The sequence below is a fragment of the Mandrillus leucophaeus genome, unplaced genomic scaffold (genome assembly GCF_000951045.1).
Source record: "Mandrillus leucophaeus isolate KB7577 unplaced genomic scaffold, Mleu.le_1.0 Scaffold1213, whole genome shotgun sequence".
NCBI lineage: Eukaryota > Metazoa > Chordata > Mammalia > Primates > Cercopithecidae > Mandrillus > Mandrillus leucophaeus.
This window is the reverse complement of record NW_012100466.1, coordinates 1,192,052-1,210,783: the sequence shown is the minus strand read 5'-3', so window position 1 is coordinate 1,210,783 and position 18,732 is coordinate 1,192,052. Positions and strand designations below refer to the sequence as shown.

Sequence of the window (18,732 nt, the reverse complement as noted above, 5' to 3'; positions counted from 1 at the left end):
TAGAATGTCATATCACCCAAAAAAACTTCCAGTTTCTAAAAATATACAATGAATAAAGTGTGTAAAGGTATTTAATAGACCATTTTGCTTTTGTTTTAATTTCATCTTTTTAAAAATAGAAATGGAACTTCTCATTGGTTGCCCAAAGGTTTTCCCTCGAATGCGTGGAATTCAGGATTATTTTTATACTGTTTGTAATATAATTGATTTTTTAAAATAAGAACTGATAAGGCTAGAAATTAAACTCATAGAAACTGTTTCTCAAAAAGTGAATTAATCTTTTAATATTCCTAAAATATGTCCCATTACACAAAAGTCTGTGGATTGCTTTTCTTAAGATTGACATGTATCTGTTCCATGGATAAGCCTTTTTTTCTTACAGTCGGAAGACATTGAATCATTGATTCCTAAAGGATTATCAGAGTTTACAAAACAGCAAATTCGCTACATTCTGCAGGTGAGATGGGGTCAAGCGTGGATGTGTGAAATCAACACTAACAAACAGCTTCCTAGGTTGCTTCCCTTGATTAAGAACAGAAAGTCTCAAATTAAAATCCTCTTTCCTAAGAGTTGATGATTCTTTGATTAGACTAGGGTTATATTTCAGTTTAGTGAGATCACCAAAAAGTGTATTGAATGACTAGCATCTGGGAACACATTCAGGAAATATTATTCCCTTCTATAGAATGCCCTTATTTACCCCTCAGCACTTTAGTACAATCTGACTCTATCTCATAGTTTTTGCCTTCCTCTTCTCCATTCCACCCTCTTTCCTACCACACACACCCTATCTCATCATTGGCAAGGAGAAATGGAAGGCCAGTTCCTTACTTTTCCAGAATTGTGGAAGACTAGAGACCACTGGAACAGTAAATTCCCCATGAGGAAGGGAGAGACCACAGATCAAGACAGATAATAAGGACTGGGCGCGGTGGCTCACGCCTGTAATCCCAGCACTTTGGGAGGCTGAGGTGGGCGGATCCCTTGATGTCAGGAGTTTGAGACCAGCCTGGTCAGCATGGTAAAACCCCGTCTCTCTACTAAAAATACAAAAAATAAGCCGGGCATGTTGGCGCATGCCTGTAATCCCAGCTACTTGGGAGGCTGAAGCAGGAGAATCGCTTGAATACAGGAGGTGGAGATTGCAGTGAGCTGAGATCGCACCACTGCACTGCAGCCTGGGCAACAAAGCAAGACTCCGTCTCAAAAAAAAAAAAAAAAAAAAAAAAAGATAGATGCTAAGAAAATATGACTAAAGAGAAGAGTACATGTTTTTCCAACAAATGAACCTAAAGATAATCTAGTTTTGTCTGGTGACACCAATTTCTAAGTTTGATATTTGGTCTCAGGTCTTTGTTGATCACCAAAGTATTGAACCTGGTATAATGTTTATGAAAATTAAATGAAATATTATTTTTAGTGACAAACAGTCTGTATTATAGATGGTGGTTTGAGGAACACATATGCTCCTCAAAACCTGAATCTAGGAGCCATTCTTGATATTATCTCTGGTGGTGGGATGTCCATCCAATGTGCATTCCAGGTCTATTTTTTTTTGAAAACTCTTTCTGAGAATCTTTGCGTCTAAGTTCATGAGACACATTGGTTTGTAGGTTTGTAGTTTTCTTTTCTTTCTTTTTTTCAGTACTCTCTTTGGTTTTGATATCAGGGTAATACAAGTTTCATAAAATGAGTTAGGAAATGTTTCCTCCATTTCTATTTTCTAGAAGACTCTGAATATTTGTTGCTAATTCCTTTTTAACATTTGATAGAATTCTCCAGTGAAAATATCTGGGCCTGGAGATTTGGTTTAGGGGAATAAAAAAACTAAATTCAATTCCTTAATAGTTACAGGGCTCTTCAAATGATTTATTTTATATTGGGTGAGTTATGGTATCTTGTGTTTATCAAAGAAGTAGTCCATTCCATCTAAGTTGTCAAATCTATGCATGTATAGTTGTTCATGTTGTTTATAGTATTTTATCCTTTTGATGGCTGTACTGCTATTCTCTATTTAATTCCTGATATTAATAATTAGTGTCTTCTGTTTTTCTTCTTTGTCAATCTTGTCAGAGGCTTATCAATTTTATTGACTTTTTCAAATAAGCAGATTTTAGTTTCATTGGTCTTCGCTATTGTTTTTCTGTTTTCAGTTTCATTGATTTCTGTTTTAAAAGAATGAATTTTAATGGTCTTACCACAAAAATGATAAGTTTCTGTTCTTATCTGTATTACGCCCTATCTTTGCTTGCTTTTGGTATATTTTGCTCTTATTTGTCTAGGTGCTTGACATAGGAACTTAGGTTATTGATTTGGAACCTCTCTTGTTTTCTAATATAAGCATTTAGTGCTACAATTTCCCTTTTAGCATGGCTTTAACTTTCTTTTGATTAATGTTTGTGTGGTTTGATTATTGTCCAACCTTTTACTATCATATATATACATATATATATGCAAAATTTTCATTTTATTTGAAGTGAGTATCTTATAGATACGGGAGTGGGATTTTTTTCTTTATCCTCTCAGTCAATCTCTGTCTTTTATTTATTTTGTATATTTAGATAAGTTGCAATTATTGTTATGTCAGTGCTAGATCAGTCATTTTGTTTTATTTCCTGTTTGTTGTCTCTAATTTTTGTTTCCCTGTTTTCTTTGTCCTGCTTTCCCATGGATTACTTGAACATGTTTTAGAATTCCACTTTAATTTGTCTCTAGTACCCTTGCTTGTATCTCTTACTATGGCTTTTTAGTGGTTGCTCTAAGTATTACATTGTATATTATTTTAAACCATTTAAACACTTAGCCCAGTGTACTGGTGTTGATATTTCACCAGTTTCAGTGAAATGTATAAAATTTTGCTTCCTTTACATATCTTTATTATCTGCATTTATAATTGTCTTAAATATTCTCTCCACATACATTGAGAACTACATTAGACAGTGTTACTAAATTTTGCTTCAACCACTTAACATAATTTAGAAAATTCTAGAAAAGTTTCCAGGGCAAGATGGCTGAATAGGAACAGCTCGGGTCTGCAGCTCCCAGAGAGATCAATGCAGAAGACAAATGATTTCTGCATTTTGAACTAAGGTACCCAGCTCATCTCATTGGGACTGGTTAGACAGTGGGTGCAGCCCGCAGAGGGCAAGCAGAAGCAGAGTGGGGTGTCACCTCACCCGGGAAGTGCAAGGGGTTGTGGAACTCCTTTCCCTAGCCAAGGGAAGCGGTGAGGGACTGTGCCATGAGGAACTCTGCACTCTGGCCCAGATACAACACATTTCCCACTGTCTTCAAAACCCATAAACCAGGAGATAAACTCGGGTGCCTACACCATCAGGGCCCTGGGTTTCAAGTACAAAACTGGGTGGCCATTTGGGCAGACACTGAGCTAGCTGCAGGAGTTTTTTTTTTTCATAACCTAGTGGCACCTGGAACACCAGTGAGACAGAACCCTTCACTCCCCCGGAAAGGGGGCTGAAGCCAGGGAGCCAAGTGGTCTAGCTCAGTGGATCCCACCCCCATGGAGCCCAGCATGCTAAGATCCACTGGCTTGAAATTCTTGCTGCCAGCAGAGCAGTCTGAAGGCAACCTGGGACACTCAAGCTTGGTGCGGGGGAGAGGCATCCACCATTACTAAGGCTTGAGTAGGGGGTTTTCCCCTCACAGTGTAAACAAACAAAGTTGCCAGGAAGTTCAAACTGGGTGGACCCCATCACAGCTCAGCAAAGCCTCTGTAGCCAGACTGCCTCTCTAGATTCCTCCTCTCTGGGCAGGTCATCTCTGAAAGAAAGGCAGTAGCTCCAGTCAGGGGCTTACAGATAAAAGTCCCATCTCCCTGGGACAGAGCACCTGAGGGAAGGGACAGCTGTGGGTGCAGCATCAGCATACTTAAATGTTCCTGCCTGCTGGCTCTGAAGAGAGCAGCAGATCTCCCAGCACAGTGATCTAGCTCTGCTAAGGGACAGACTGCCTCCTCAACTGGTTCTGACGCCTGGGCCCCCTGACTAGGAGATATCTCCCAGCAGGGGTCTATGGTCACCTCAAACAGGAGAGCTCCAGCTGGCATTGTGTGGGTACCCCTCTGGGATGAAGCTTCCAGAGGAAGGAACAGGCAGCAATCTTTGCTGTTCTGCAGCCTCTGCTGGTGATACGCAGGCAAACAGGGTCTGAAGTGGACCTCCAGGAAACTCCAGCAGACGTGCAGCAGAGGGGCCTATTAGAAGGAAAACTAACAAAAAGAAAGGAATAGCATGAACATCAACAGAAAGGATGTCCACACACAAACCACTTCCAAAGGTCACTGACATCAAAGGCCAAAGGTAGATAAATCCACGAAGATGAGGAAAAAACAGTGGAAAAAGGCTGAAAATTCCAAAAACCAGAATGACTCTTCTCCTCCAAAGGATCTCAACTCCTTGCCAGGAAGGTGAACAAAACTGGATGGGGAATGAGTTTGACGAATTGACAGAAGTAGGCTTCAGAAGGTGGGTAGTAACAAACTCCTCCGAGCTAAAGGAGCATGTTCTAACCCAATGCAAGGAAGCTAAGAACCTTGAAAAAAGGTTAGAGGAATTGCTAACTAGAATAACCAGTTTAGAGAAGAACATAAATGACGTGATGGAGCTGAAAAACACAGCATGAGAACTTCGTGAAGCATACACAAGTATCAATAGCCAAATTGATCAAGCAGAAGAAAGGATATCCCAGATTGAAGATCAATTTATCCAAATAAAGCAAGAAGACAAGATTAGAGAAAAAACAATGAAAAAGAATGAACAAAGCCTCCAAGAAATATGGGACTATGTGAAAAGATCAAATCTACGTTTGATTGGTACACCTGAAAGTGATGGGGAGCATTGAACCAAGTTGGAAAGCACTCTTCAGGATATTATCCGGGAGAACTTTCCCAACCTAGCAAGACCAGCCAACATTCAAATTCAGGAAACACAGAGAGCACCAAAAAGATACTCCTTGAGAAGAGCAAACCCAAGACACATAATCGTTAGATTCACCAAGGTTGAAATGAAGGAAAAAATGTCAAGGGCAGCCAGAGAGAAAGGTCGAGTTATCCACAAAGGGAAGCCCATCAGACTAATAGTGGATCTTTCTGCAAAAACCCTACAAGGCAGAAGAGAGTAGGGGACAATATTCAACATTCTTAAAGAAAAGAATTTTCAACGCAGAATTTCATATCCAGCCAAACTAAACTTCACAAGCAAAGGAGAAATAAAATCCTTTACAAACAAGCAAATACTGAGAGATTTTGTCACAACCAGGCCTGCCTTACAAGAGCTCCTGGAGGAAGCACTAAATATGGAAAGGAAAAACCAGTTCCAGCCACTACCAAAATGTAAAAAATTGTAAAGACCATCGACACTATGAAGAAACTGCATCAACTAACGGGCAAAGTAACCAGCTGGCATCATAATGACAGGATCAAATTCACACATAACTATGTTAACCTTAAATGTAAAAGGGCTAAATGCCCCAGTTAAAAGGCACAGACTGGCAAACTGGATAAAGAGTGAACACCCATCAGTGTGCTGTATTCAGGAGACCATCTCACATGCAAAGACACACATAGGTTCAAAATAAAGGGATAGAGGAAGATTTACCAAGCAAATGGAAAGAAAAAAAAAAAAAGCAGGGGTTGCAATCCTAGCCTGTGATAAAACAGACTTTAAACCAATTAAGATTTAAAAAAGACAGAGAAGGGCATTACATAATGGTAAAGGGATTGATGCAACAAGAAGAGCTACCTATCCTAAATATATATGCACCCAATACAGGAGCACCCAGATTCATAAAGTAAGTTCTTACAGACCTACAAAGAGACTTAGACTCCCATACAATAATAGTCGGAGACTTTAACAGCCTACTGTTAATATTAGACAGATCAATGTGACATAAAATTCAAAAGGATATTCAGGACTTGAACTCTGCCCTAGGCCAAGTAGACCTAATAGACATCTACAGAATTCTCCACCCCAAATCAACAGAATGTACATTATTCTCAGCACTACATCACACTTATTCTAAAATCTACCACACAATTGGAAGTAAAACACTTCTCAGCAAATATAAAGCAACAAAAATCATAAGAAACAGTCTCTCTGACCACAGTGCAATCAAATTAGAACTCGGGATTAATAAACTCACTCAAAACCGCACAACTACATGGATACTGAACTATCTACTCCTGAATGACTACTGGGTAAATAACGAAATCAAGGTAGAAATAAACAAGTTCTTTGAAATCAATGAGAACAAAGACACAACATACCAGAATCTCTGAGACACAGCTAAAGCAGTGTTTAGAGGGAAATTTATAGCACTAAATGCCCACAGGAGAAAGTGGAAAAGATCTAAAATCAACATCTTAACATCACAATTAAAAGAACTAGAGAAGCAAGAGCAAACAAATTCAAAACTTAGCAGAAGACAAGAAATAACTAAAATCAGAGCAGAACTGAGGGAGATACAGACAGGAAATACTCTTCAAAAAAATCAATGAATCCAGGAGCTGGCTTTTTTGAAAATATTAACAAAATAGATAGACCACTAGCCAGACTAATAAAGAAGAAAAGAGAGAAAAATAGACACAATAAAAAATCATAAAGGGGATATCACCACTGATCCCACAGAAATACAAACTACCATCAGAGAATACTATAAACACATCTAAGCAAATAGACCAGAAAAACTAGAAGAAATGGAAAAATTCCTAGAAACATACACCCTCCCAAGGCTAAGCCAGGAAGAAGTTGAATCCCTGAATAGACCAATAACAAGTTCTGAAATTGAGGCAGTAATTAATAGCCTACCAACCAAAACAAACAAACAAACAAACAAAAAAAACAAAAACAAGCAAACAAACAAACCAAAAACAAAGAAAGAAAAAACAAAAAGCCCAGGACCAGACATATTCACAGCCAAATTCTACCAGAGGGACAAAGAGGAGCTGGTAACATTCCTTCTGAAACTATTCCAAACAATAGTAAAAGAGAGACTCCTCCCTAACTCATTTTATGAGGCCAGCATCATCCTGATACCAAAACCTGGTAGAGACAGAACAAAAAAAGGAAATTTCAGGCCAATATCCCTGATGAACATCAATGCAAATATCCTCAATAAAATACAGGCACACTGAATTCAGCAGCATATCAAAAAGCTTATCCACCAAGATCAAGTCAGCTTCATCACCAGAATGCAAGGCTGATTCAACATATGCAAATCAATAAACATAATCCATTACATAAACAGAACCAATGACAAAAACCACATGATTATCTCAATAGAGGCAGAAAAGGCCTTTGATAAAATTCAACACCCCTTCATGCTAAAAACTCTCAATAAACTAGGTATTGATGGAACATATCTCAAAATAATAAGAACCATTGATGACAAACCCACAGCCAATATCATACTGAATGGGCAAAAGCTGGAAGCATTCTCTTTGAAAACTGGCACAAGACAGGGATGCCCTCTTTCACTACTCCTATTCAACACAGTATTGGAAGTTCTGGCCAGGACAATCAGGCAAGTGAAAGAAATAAAGGGTATTCAAATAGCAAGAGAGGAAGTCAAATTGCCTCTGTTTGCAGCTGACATGATTGTATATTTAGAAAACCCCATTGTCTCAACCAGAAATCTCCTTAAGGTGATAAGCAACTTCAGCAAAGTCTCAAGATACAAAATCAATGTGCAAAAATCACAGACATTCCTATACACTAATAATAGACAAACAGAGAGCCAAATCATGAGTGAACTCACATTCACAATTGCTACAAAGAGAATAAAATACCTAGGAATACAACTTATAAGGGATGTGAAGGACCTCTTCCAGGAGAGCTACAAACCACTGCTCAAGGAAATAAGAGAGGACACAAACAAATGGAAAAACATTGCATTCTTATGGATAGGAAGAATCAATATCTTGAAAATGGTCATATTAGTTAAAGTAATTTATAGATTCAGTGTTAACCCTATCAAGCTACCACTGAGTTTCTTCACAGAATTAGAAAAAATACTTTAAATTACATATGGAACCAAAAAAAAAGAGCCCATATATCCAAGAAAATCCTAAGCAAAAAGAACAAAGCTTGGAGGCATCATGCTACCTGACTTCAAACTATACTACAAGGTTACAGTAACTAAAACAGCATAGTACCAGGACCAAAACAGAGAGATAGACCAATGGAACAGAACAGAGGCCTCAGAAATAATGCCACACATTTACAACCATTGGATCTTTGACAAACTGGACAAAAACAAGCAATAGGAAAAGGATTCCCTATTTAATACATGGTGCTGGGAAAACTGGCTAGCCATATGCTGAAAACTGAAACTGGACCCCTTCCTTACATCTTATACAAAAATTAACTCAAAATGGATTAAAGACTTATATGTAAGACCTAAAACCATAAAACTCTAGAAGAAAACCTAGGCAATACCATTCAGGACATAGGCATGGGAAAGACTTCATGACTAAAACACCAAAAGCAATGGCAACAAAAACAAAAATTGACAAATGGGATCTAATTGAACTAAAGAGCTTCTGCACAGCAAAAGAAACTATCATCAGAGTCAACAGGCACCCTACAGAATGGGAGAAAATTTTTGCAATCTATTCATCTGACAAAGGACTAATACTGAGAATCTACAAATAACTTAAACAAATTTACAAGACAAAAACAACCCCATCAAAAAGTGGCCAAATGATATGAACAGACATTTCTCAAAATAAGACATTAATGCAGCCAACAAATATAGGAAAAAATGCTCATCATCATTGGTCATTAGAGCAATGCAAATCAGAACCACAATGAGATACCATCTCATGTCAGTTAGAATGGCGATCATCAAATAGTCAGGAAAAAACAAATGCTTGAGAGCATGTGGAGAAATAGGAACACTTTTAGACTGTTGGTTGGAGTGTAAGTTAGTTTAACCAGTGTGGCGCTTCCTCAAGGATCTAGAACTAAAAATACCATTTGACTCAGCAATCCCATTACTGGGTATATACCCAAAGATTATAAATCATTCTACTATAAAGACACATGCACATGTATGTTTATTGCAGCACTATTCACAATAGCAAAGACTTGGAACCAACCCAAATTGCCCATCAATGATAGACTACATAAAGAAAATGTGGGACATATGTACCATGGAATACTATACAGCCATAAAAAAGGATGAGTTCATGTCCTTTGCAGGGACATGGATGAGGCTGGAAACCATCATTTGCAGCAAACTGACACAGAAACAGAAAACCAAACACCTCATGTTCTCACTCATAAGTGGGAGTTGAACAGTGAGAACACATGGGAACATCACACACCAGGGTCTGTCATGGGGTGAGGGGTTAGGGGAGGGATAGCATTAGAAGAAACACCTAATGTAGACGACAGTTTGATGGGTGCAGTAAACCACCATAGCACATGCATACCTATGTAAGAAACCTGCACATTCTGCACATGTATCCCAGAACTTAAAGTATAATAAAAAAGAAAACTCTAGAAAAGAAGGAAAACCTATTGTATTTACCATATTTTTGCTTGCCATGCTATATCTTCCTTCTTAATGTTCCAAATTCTTTCTTTTATCCTTTTCTTTTCTTTAGACAACTTCTTTTAGCTATTCTTTAAGGGTAGGTCTGCTAGTGACAAATTATTTTCATTTTCCCTCATCCGAAAATGTGATTTTCCCTCCATTCCTAAAGGATAATTTCACTGCATATAGAATTTACAGTTGACAATTATTTTCTTTCAGTACTTAAAAAATAATATGCTAGTTCCTTCTGGGCTTCATGATTTGTAATGAGAAATCTGTTGTCATTTGAATTGTTATTCCCAATAATTAATGTTTTTCTTGCTGCTTTGAAAATTTTTAGTCTGTCTTTAGTTTAAAGAAGTTTGACTCTGATTTGCCTGGTAATGGATTTCTTTGGGTTTATTCTGTTTGGGATATGCTCAGCTTCTTGAATATGTATGTTACCAGGTTTTACTAATTTGGAAAACTTCTCAGTCATAATTTTTTAAACATTTTTTCAGCTCCATCCTCTTTCTCCTTTCCTTCCAGAACTCTGAACATGAAAACTAGATATGTGGTATACACCCACAGGCCCTTAGGCTCTGTTTAATTTTTTCTAATCTATTTGTTTCTGATATTCAGATTATATACTTTATTTTATTCTATCTTTAAGTTCACTAATTCTTTCCTGTGTTCTCTCTATTCTGCTTTTTAGCCTACCTCTTGAGAGTTTTGTTGTTTTGGTTTGGTTTTTGTTTCTTTGTCTTGTTATTGTCCTTTTCAGTTCTAAAATTTCCATTTAGGTATTCTTTATGTCTTCTATTTATTTGCTGAGACTTATTTTGTTGTTGAGACAATGTATTTTTACAGTCTCTTTGCAACTTCTTGTTGAAGTATTTATGATGATTGTTTTACACACTTTATCAGATAATTCTAACATTTCTATTATCTTGATGTTGTCATCAATTAAGTGTTTTTTCTTATTATTTGTTGTTCTTGGAATTATGAGTGATTTTCAATTGACCCTGAACATGCCTGATCTTGTTTGATCTCAGAAGCTAAGCAGGATTGAGCCTGGCTAGTACTTGGATAGGAGACCTGGCCATTTTTATGTTGTGGTTCTCTGAGTCTTATTCAAATATTCAAATATCAGTGAAAGTGTGTGCACTACCTATTGTTGCCAGCTGGTGGTGGAAGTGGAGGTTCCCTCACTCAGCTTCTCTTGATGCAATAGGGTGAAAGTCCAAGCTCCCTTCACAGTCTCAACTGACATCACAGTGCATGGAATTTCATTTTTGGCCAGTAGGAATGAAAGCATCATCTCTTCACTCTGCCTTTTCTGACACTATCCCAGTGAATGGTGTTGTGTACCTCCCTAGAGCCTGACAAGGGGGCAGTCTAAGCTCTCTTCTTTGCCGTCGATTGTCTGTGTGGAAGTAGAGTTGCAGTTTCTTCTGTGGTGTTTGGCTAAGATAGAGTGGTTACTATCTAAAAGTTTTCTGTCCTGCTAGGCTGACCCTTTCATGGTCCTTTGGCTAGAGAGAGAATTCTCTTTTCAGGACTTTTGTTGTCCATTGATGTAACTAGATTACCAGCTTCCCCAACACTGATCTAATATATGAAGCAAAAAGAAAATCCAGGAACTCACTGCTGTGTCATTTCTCAGGTCCCAAGATTCCTAACCAATCATTTCTCTTGTCACCAATTTGAGTCTTTTTATATTTATTTTATATATAATGTCCAAGGTTTTTAGTTGTACTTAACAGGAAGGCTAGGGAAAAGTATTTTTTTTTTCTTTCTTTTTTTTATGAAGCAACAAAAGCAGAGATTTATCGAAAACGAAAGCACACTCCACAGGGTGGGAGTGGGCTGAGCAATTGGCTCAAGAGCGCAGTTACAGAATTTTATGTGATTTAAATGCCCTCTAGAGGTTTCCCACTGGTAACTTGGTGTACACTCTATGTAAATGAAGTACTGGCCCGTTATCAGTCGGATTGGTTGCAGAAAGTGACCAATCAGAGGCTAAAGTTACAAAGTTATGCCTTAAACAATGTCTGATTGGTTGTGGAAAGTATTTCTACTCCATCTTCCCAGAAGCTGAAGTTGTCTGTTTTTTAAACAATTTTTCTTTAATGGAATAAGAATAATCTAGTAAAAGAGTGTCCTCTCTCTTTAAAATTTGAGATAAGCCAGGTGCAGTGACTCACACCTGTAATTCCAGCACTTTAGGAGGCCAAGGCTGGTGGATCACTTGAGGTCAGTAGTTTGAGACCAGCCTGGCCAACAGAGTGAAACCCGTTCTCTACTCAAAATACAAAAATTCACCGAGTGTTTTGGTGTGTACCTGTAGTCCCAGCTACTTGGGAAGCTGAGGTGGAAGAATTACTTGAACTCAAGGGGCAGAGATTGCAGTCGACTGAGATCATGCCACTACACTCCAGCCTAGGTGACAGAGTGAGACTCTGGTTAAAAAAAAAAAAAAAAAAATTGAGATAGCTCTATGCTTTAAAGTTAAACTTAATTATAATTATATTCTTCTCACCTCAGGCAAAATTCAAGCAGTTGGCAATACACTTAGGGAGATTCATTTTATTATTTGACGATTGACTGTCTCATCTCTTCTAATCTTTTAAATAAAGAATAATGTAAAAATTAAATTTTGTTGCTAGGATTCTACTTTGTGACAAAGATGATACTTTATCATGGAAAAAATAATAAATATTTGTTATAAATACATTGCTATCTTCAGGAATATTATTTGGATTACTTACACACACTATTGACAAAATGCCTTGTATCACTATTCTAATTTGCCATATCAAAGTAAAATTATTAATAAGTTTGCTAGTAGGAACAAAAAAAAAGATAACTTTCACTTATATTGCCTATTTTCAAATGTTGATAAAACTAAACCATGAATCCTTTCTTCCTGCAGATGAGGGGTATGTCTGATAAGTCACTCCGACTAGTGCTGTCCACATTTAGCAACATACGGGAGGAGCTTGGACATCTTCAAAATGACTTGACAGTAAGATTTATTTTGATTTTTTCCAAAGCCTTTCTAGTTCCTAGCTTCCTAATACAGAAATAAAGATGTCCAGTATACATTTTTAAAATTTAATATAGCACAATATTATGCTTACTCCGACAAAGCTAAATTATTTTCTTCAAACAGTTAATTGGCATTGAGAGAGGAGAAAAGAGGTATCCAAAATGTAAATGAAAGAATGCTGGATATGCACTTATCATTTAGTTTACCACTAAGGCAATTTAATGCTTAAAGCCAGAGAGTCGTCTTCAGAATTAAAATAATCTGACTCATTGAAGGTAAATCCCCCGTTGTTCATAATTATAAGGCATACTCCGAATTTCCATTCAAATATAACTTGAAAACATTTTTCTCTAAAAAATTAATTTTTCCTATTTTCTATTTTAGTGGTGTTCTTGGTGCCATCCGCTAGATACATTCAGAATGCTTTCCACACATTGAATAATGCCTTGAGGACTTTGGAGTAGTTTTGTTGTTTCTAGGTTATGATGAACATATTTAGACTCTAATTTAAAAATTTACCACTTGCTGGGATTAACAAGAACTTTTTGTAGATTGAAGGAAAACATTAAAATATTTCAGAAGGCTTTGCTTCATTTCATGTACAGTTAGTCCATCAAAATGTCTCTTTCAGTGAAGGTTTTGGAAGTTTCAATCACTTCCTATCCCATATTTTCTTAACTTTTAAGAATTCTGCTTTATTAAGCAAGTACAAATGCAACAAGTACTTATTTAAATCTTCCAAGGTAAACAAGTCTTTGTATTATGTGACTGTTAAGTTTCTGTAATTCTGAATCATAATAAATAATTTATGCTTCTAGTCACTGGAAAATGACAAGATGAGACTTGAGAAAGATTTATCATTCAAAGAAACTCAAATAAAAGAGTATGAAGAACTCTTGGCATCAGTGAGAGCAAATAATCACCAGCAGAAGGTAAATTGATGTTTTTGTTGATGTTAATCTAGATTGATAGCTTTTCATATGCACAATTACTGGCACACTGGAGTTATGAGATATAATCAAGACAGAATGAAAATATGATGGAAAAATTTGTTCATATGAGAATTGAGTGGCTTCGGGTATTTCCAATGGCTGAAAGCCCTCTCAGAAAAACAGATAATCTTATCTATTTGAGATATAAAGCACATATGGGACACAATTATTTGTCTTGTTGGGTGACCAGAATTGTATAAATACTAAAAATTTAGGTTCATGCATTTATTTAATCTACTAACATGTCAATGAAAACAAGCTGTTGTAGACCTTAACACATGTTTGTGCAATAAATAAATGACTGAAAAAACCCTAGATGAGTTCTCTGGATGTCTGAGCAGAGAGAATTCCTAGGAAATTGTAAGTAGTCTCTAAGGATTACCCTCTTCCTGACCTTTACTCCTATGGCTGTCCCAAATTCTTGCTCAGTTACTAGTTGTCACATAAATAATCAGGCATATAGTTGTTTTTGTGCCTACTAGAAAGCAGGGTAGTATTGTCACAGAGTAGCAAGAGTCTGATTGTTAAATTGAGACATTATAAATTCATCTACTCATGATTCCCTGTCACACAAAATAGGCAAGTGAGACTAGAGGCACCACTATAATATCTTACATGGCTGACTTACAAGTACCATTTAAGACCAAGAGTATAAGAAAACTGGGCATAGGAAAATATTTACTTGATTCAATTGAATGAATCAATAAAAAGAACACTCCCTCACCAAAAACAAAATGCATCTATCTTATGTACTTGTGTCTTCTTTACAGCAAGGACTTCAAGACTCAAGTTCAAAATGCCAGGCACTGGAAGAAAACAATCTCTCTCTTCGACATACACTATCAGACATGGAATACAGACTAAAAGAACTGGAATATTGTAAACGTAATTTAGAGCAAGAGAATCAAAACCTTAGAATGCAGGTATTAAAACTTCCTTTTAAATATACAGTATTACCTTAGTTACATCATTGTAATCCTAGCACTGGCAATAGTAAATATATATATATAAAATATATATATAAAAATATATATATATAAAATATATATATAAATATATATATAAAATATATATATAAATATATATAAATATATATATAAAATATATATATATAAATATATAATATATATAAATATATATATATTAATCTTGAGAAAATATATGGACTGTTTTCCTTCACATACTGTTAGATCTTAATGACTGACATTTGAACTTTATAATGCAGTTCCGGAAAATCACTTTCATTATTTCAATGTCTTACTTAATCATGTGGTTTTCATATAATAATAATCCTTGTAACGTAACACATATTTTCTTCAAAACAATCCAATTGCAGATAGTTATTTTGCCTTCTGTAGGTTTCTGAGACTTGCACAGGCCCAATGCTGCAGGCTAAAATGGATGAGATTGGCAACCATTACACGGAGATGGTAAAAAACTTGAGAATGGAGAAAGACAGAGAGATCTGCAGGCTGAGGGTATGTTGATCCTACACTGCATAAATACACAGGTCAGCACAAACTTTCTAGCAAGATAATGATGGATTCAAGTTTAAAGCTACAAGAAAAAAATAGCTGAAGGTAGAGTTTTAGAAATATGTCATGTATCCTTTTGTTTTAAATACACATTACTGTGTCTAAAATATAACTCTTAAATTATTTTCTAATTTAGTTTAATCTCTTCCAGGAAAGTGAAATAAGACATTCATTTCAGTGTTTTGGTTTTTATTAATTTATTGGTTGGGGTAAGTGGATAACTCTTTATGATCTTGCCTAAAGCATGCTTGTGTAGACAAAAGCAATATTTGAGATTACTCAACAGAGCCACAGTTAGATTTGTAAAAATTCTCACTTAATTTCGAGGGATGGTAAATAGCAAGGACTTTGTCAAGCATGAGGAGGAAAACAGCGTTAAGTTTTATGTACCTATAGTTGACATCAAAATTAAGGTGATATTTGTAAGTATATATTACCTTATCTTGTAATTCTAGGTTGAATTTACTTAATTTAACCCTTATTTTACTGATTCCTAAATGTAGTAAAATATAGTTAAATGTTTTCATAAACAAAATAATCACAAATTTGTCTCTCCAAACATCACTGTGTAATTTTTACCAAAAATCAAAATGAAACAAAATATAATTTGTTATAAAAACCTACCAATACTTCTAGCAGATTTCCTCCACTGATTTCTTTTCCATCCCAACATTACTAATAGCACTTCTACCTAAGCTATACACATATGAGGTAAAGAGGGAAATGGACAATATTTGTAGTCAGAAGATCTGTCTTGGAGTTGCAGCTATGTTACTGCCTGACTGTGTCATTTAACCTCTCTGGTTTTGTAAATGAAGATTATAATAATGCTTATTTCACAGGACTGCTGTGAGAACTGAGATAATTCATGGAGGAGGAATATTTTGTGAACTGAAAATCAGAATATAATAGTAGTTATTGGTATTGCAATTTCCTGAATTATCATTTCAAGGACTCTAAAATGCCTGTTTTCTTAGCTTTACTTTAAATCTTGTGGCCTAAGACTGTTACATAGATAATGTTTAGTCCTACATAGCAAAGACACCTTAAAAAAAGGAGAAATTTATAATTGGCATTTCATTTCATATTACATACTCATGAAATTCTGTGAAAGTTTATGACTATTGGTGTTTTACTTTCATTTCATAACTAACTGTGCGAGTTTGTGTCACTTAACCTCCCTGGAACTCAGTTACGTATTTTCTATATAAATATTATACTAATACTTATTTCTTTTTAAATCCTTAGTCCCAATTAACCCAGTACCATAAAGATGTTTCAAAGAGGGATGGAAGTTGTAGTGACTTCCAATTTAAGCTTCATGAACTGACAAGCTTGCTGGAAGAGAAGGATTCCCTTATAAAGCGTCAGTCAGAGGTATAAAAGGAAGGGGTGGGGATGGAGAAAAGTAATACAACTTAGTACTGTAGTACTCTAGGATAAATACTTTCCATGGACTAGAAAAGGACACATATCCAGGAGTCACTTTATTTCATGAAATAAAATGTAGGTGCAAGTGAGGAAGTAGAATATACATATTTCAGGAGAAATAATTCAAATGAAAGTTAGAATTGAAGCAAAAAATAAATGCTGTTGTACATTTAACATTTTTAAGACATTGATTTTATATTTCATTAGCAGTGAAATTCCCAGTAGACTGTGACCTCCTTACTACATTATGAGCTGCTTCATTAAAGCATGTGTTATATTCCTCCTTGTATCTGTAGCATGTAGTCCATGACCTGGCATTCAATAGGTACTGAAGGAATTATCAAAAATTATAGGTAATATTGTATTGCTGTTATGGAGCAAATGGTGCTGGTAGTAACATTCATTGATAATATCTTGTTAGAAACTATATCTGCTTATATATTAAAATTTCAGTACTTTTCTTCTATGGATATACTTTTCAGGCTTTTCAGAGCAACAACTTTCACATCCTCATCTTGAGAACCACGCCCATTCAATCTCAAGTTATCTTCCAAATTTAGATATCCTGTATCAGTTGCAGGTTCCTGCACAGGCATATAATATAACTTATTAGGTACTGTGAAGCAACACTAGGTGATATTCAACAAGTGGGATTAGAACATTATTACCTCAAGGCTAAAAAGGAGTAAAAGGGAGGGAGTATATGCATTGTTAGTAACCCTTCTAAATGATTAAATGTATTTATTATCTCATGTTTCTACTTTCCGTCAAATGATTATATTATCTTTTATCTGTAAGGAACTCTCAAAGTTGCGGCAAGAAATATATTCCTCTCATAACCAACCCTCCACTGGTGGAAGGACTACTATTACCACTAAAAAGTAATGTATTTTGAAATGAAATTTGAATATAAAAATTATGATCATATAATTCATGTTATTTCATGTTTAATTGATACATACATGCTAAACAGAGTTTGGTGTTTTCTGCTGGCCAATTAGTCTACTGAAGAATGAATATTCACAAAAAGACATCACTATTTCAGTCAAAAAAAATCCTGAAGCACATCTTTCCTGAATTTACAATATATTAATTACCCTGGAAGTGAAAAACAAATAATTGTTTTTTTAACCAACCGCATTAGTTAGGACTCTTTCTGTTTCATGTAACAAAAGACCCAACATAAACTGGGACTTTTTAAAGTAACTTAACTGGGATTACTTGATATCCAGACCGATTTGTGTGTTCAAAATATGCCCTTATATATCTTTCTTTTCTTCCTTTTCTTTTCTTCTTTTTTCTTCTCTTTTCTTCTTCTTTTTTTTTTTTTGACACGAGTCTTGCTCTGTCGCCCAGGCTGGAGGCTGGAGTGCAGTGATGCGAACTCTGCTCACTGCAAGCTCCGCCTCCCGGGTTCACGCGGTTTTCCTGCCTCAGCCAGTAGCTGGGACTAAAGGCGCCCGCCATCACGACGGGCTAATTTTTTTTTTTTTTTTTTTTTTTTGTATTTTTTAGTAGAAACGGGGTTTCACCGTGTTAGCCAGGATGGTCTCCATCTCCTGACCTCAAATGATCCGCCCGCCTCGACCTTCCAAAGTGCTGGAATTACAGGCGTGAGCCACCGCGCTCGGCCTAAATCTGTCTTTCTTTATTTCTTGGCTCTGCTCTTTCCTGTGTAGATATCTTCCTCAGGTAAGGTCTACCCTCATGGTAGCAATATGACCACAAATTACATTCCAGCCTTTTAGCAAAACCAAATATAAAGTAATTATGAATACCTTCAGCAGAAGTCTATTTTGGATATTTCATATAAATGAAATAATACAATATGTAGTCTTTTGTGTCTGGATTTTTCATTTTGCATAATCTTTGCAGAATGCAACCATGATTTAGCATGAGTCAAGACTTCATTCCTTTTTTTTGCTAAATAATATCCAATTGTATGGATATACATTTTATTTATTGATTAATCAGTTGGACATTTGGGTTGTTTTCAATTTTTGGCTATTGTGAATAATACTGCTAACATCTGTGTACAAGTGTGTAAGGTACATGTATTCATTTCTTTTGAGTATACACGTAGGAGTGGAATTGCTACGTCACATGGTAACTCTAGGCTTAAGGAATTGCCATACTGTTTTCCAAAGCAAAAGCACCATCATACATTTCTAGTAGTGTATGAGGGTTC

At 36.0% G+C, this 18,732-nt stretch overlaps 1 protein-coding gene across 1 annotated transcript in view; it reads left to right on the top strand.

Annotated features, from left to right (window-relative positions):
• The window catches only part of POF1B (premature ovarian failure, 1B), a gene marked incomplete at its 5' end in the record, with an annotated part of 92,145 nt that overhangs the window by 47,388 nt on the left and 26,025 nt on the right, over positions 1 to 18,732 (top strand). The window contains 7 exons of the mRNA XM_011971358.1: positions 383 to 457; positions 12,470 to 12,562; positions 13,405 to 13,518; positions 14,349 to 14,501; positions 14,937 to 15,056; positions 16,362 to 16,490; positions 17,343 to 17,425. Coding sequence (XP_011826748.1) covers positions 383 to 457; positions 12,470 to 12,562; positions 13,405 to 13,518; positions 14,349 to 14,501; positions 14,937 to 15,056; positions 16,362 to 16,490; positions 17,343 to 17,425 — 767 coding nt within the window. The remainder of the gene's footprint in view (positions 1 to 382; positions 458 to 12,469; positions 12,563 to 13,404; positions 13,519 to 14,348; positions 14,502 to 14,936; positions 15,057 to 16,361; positions 16,491 to 17,342; positions 17,426 to 18,732) is intronic.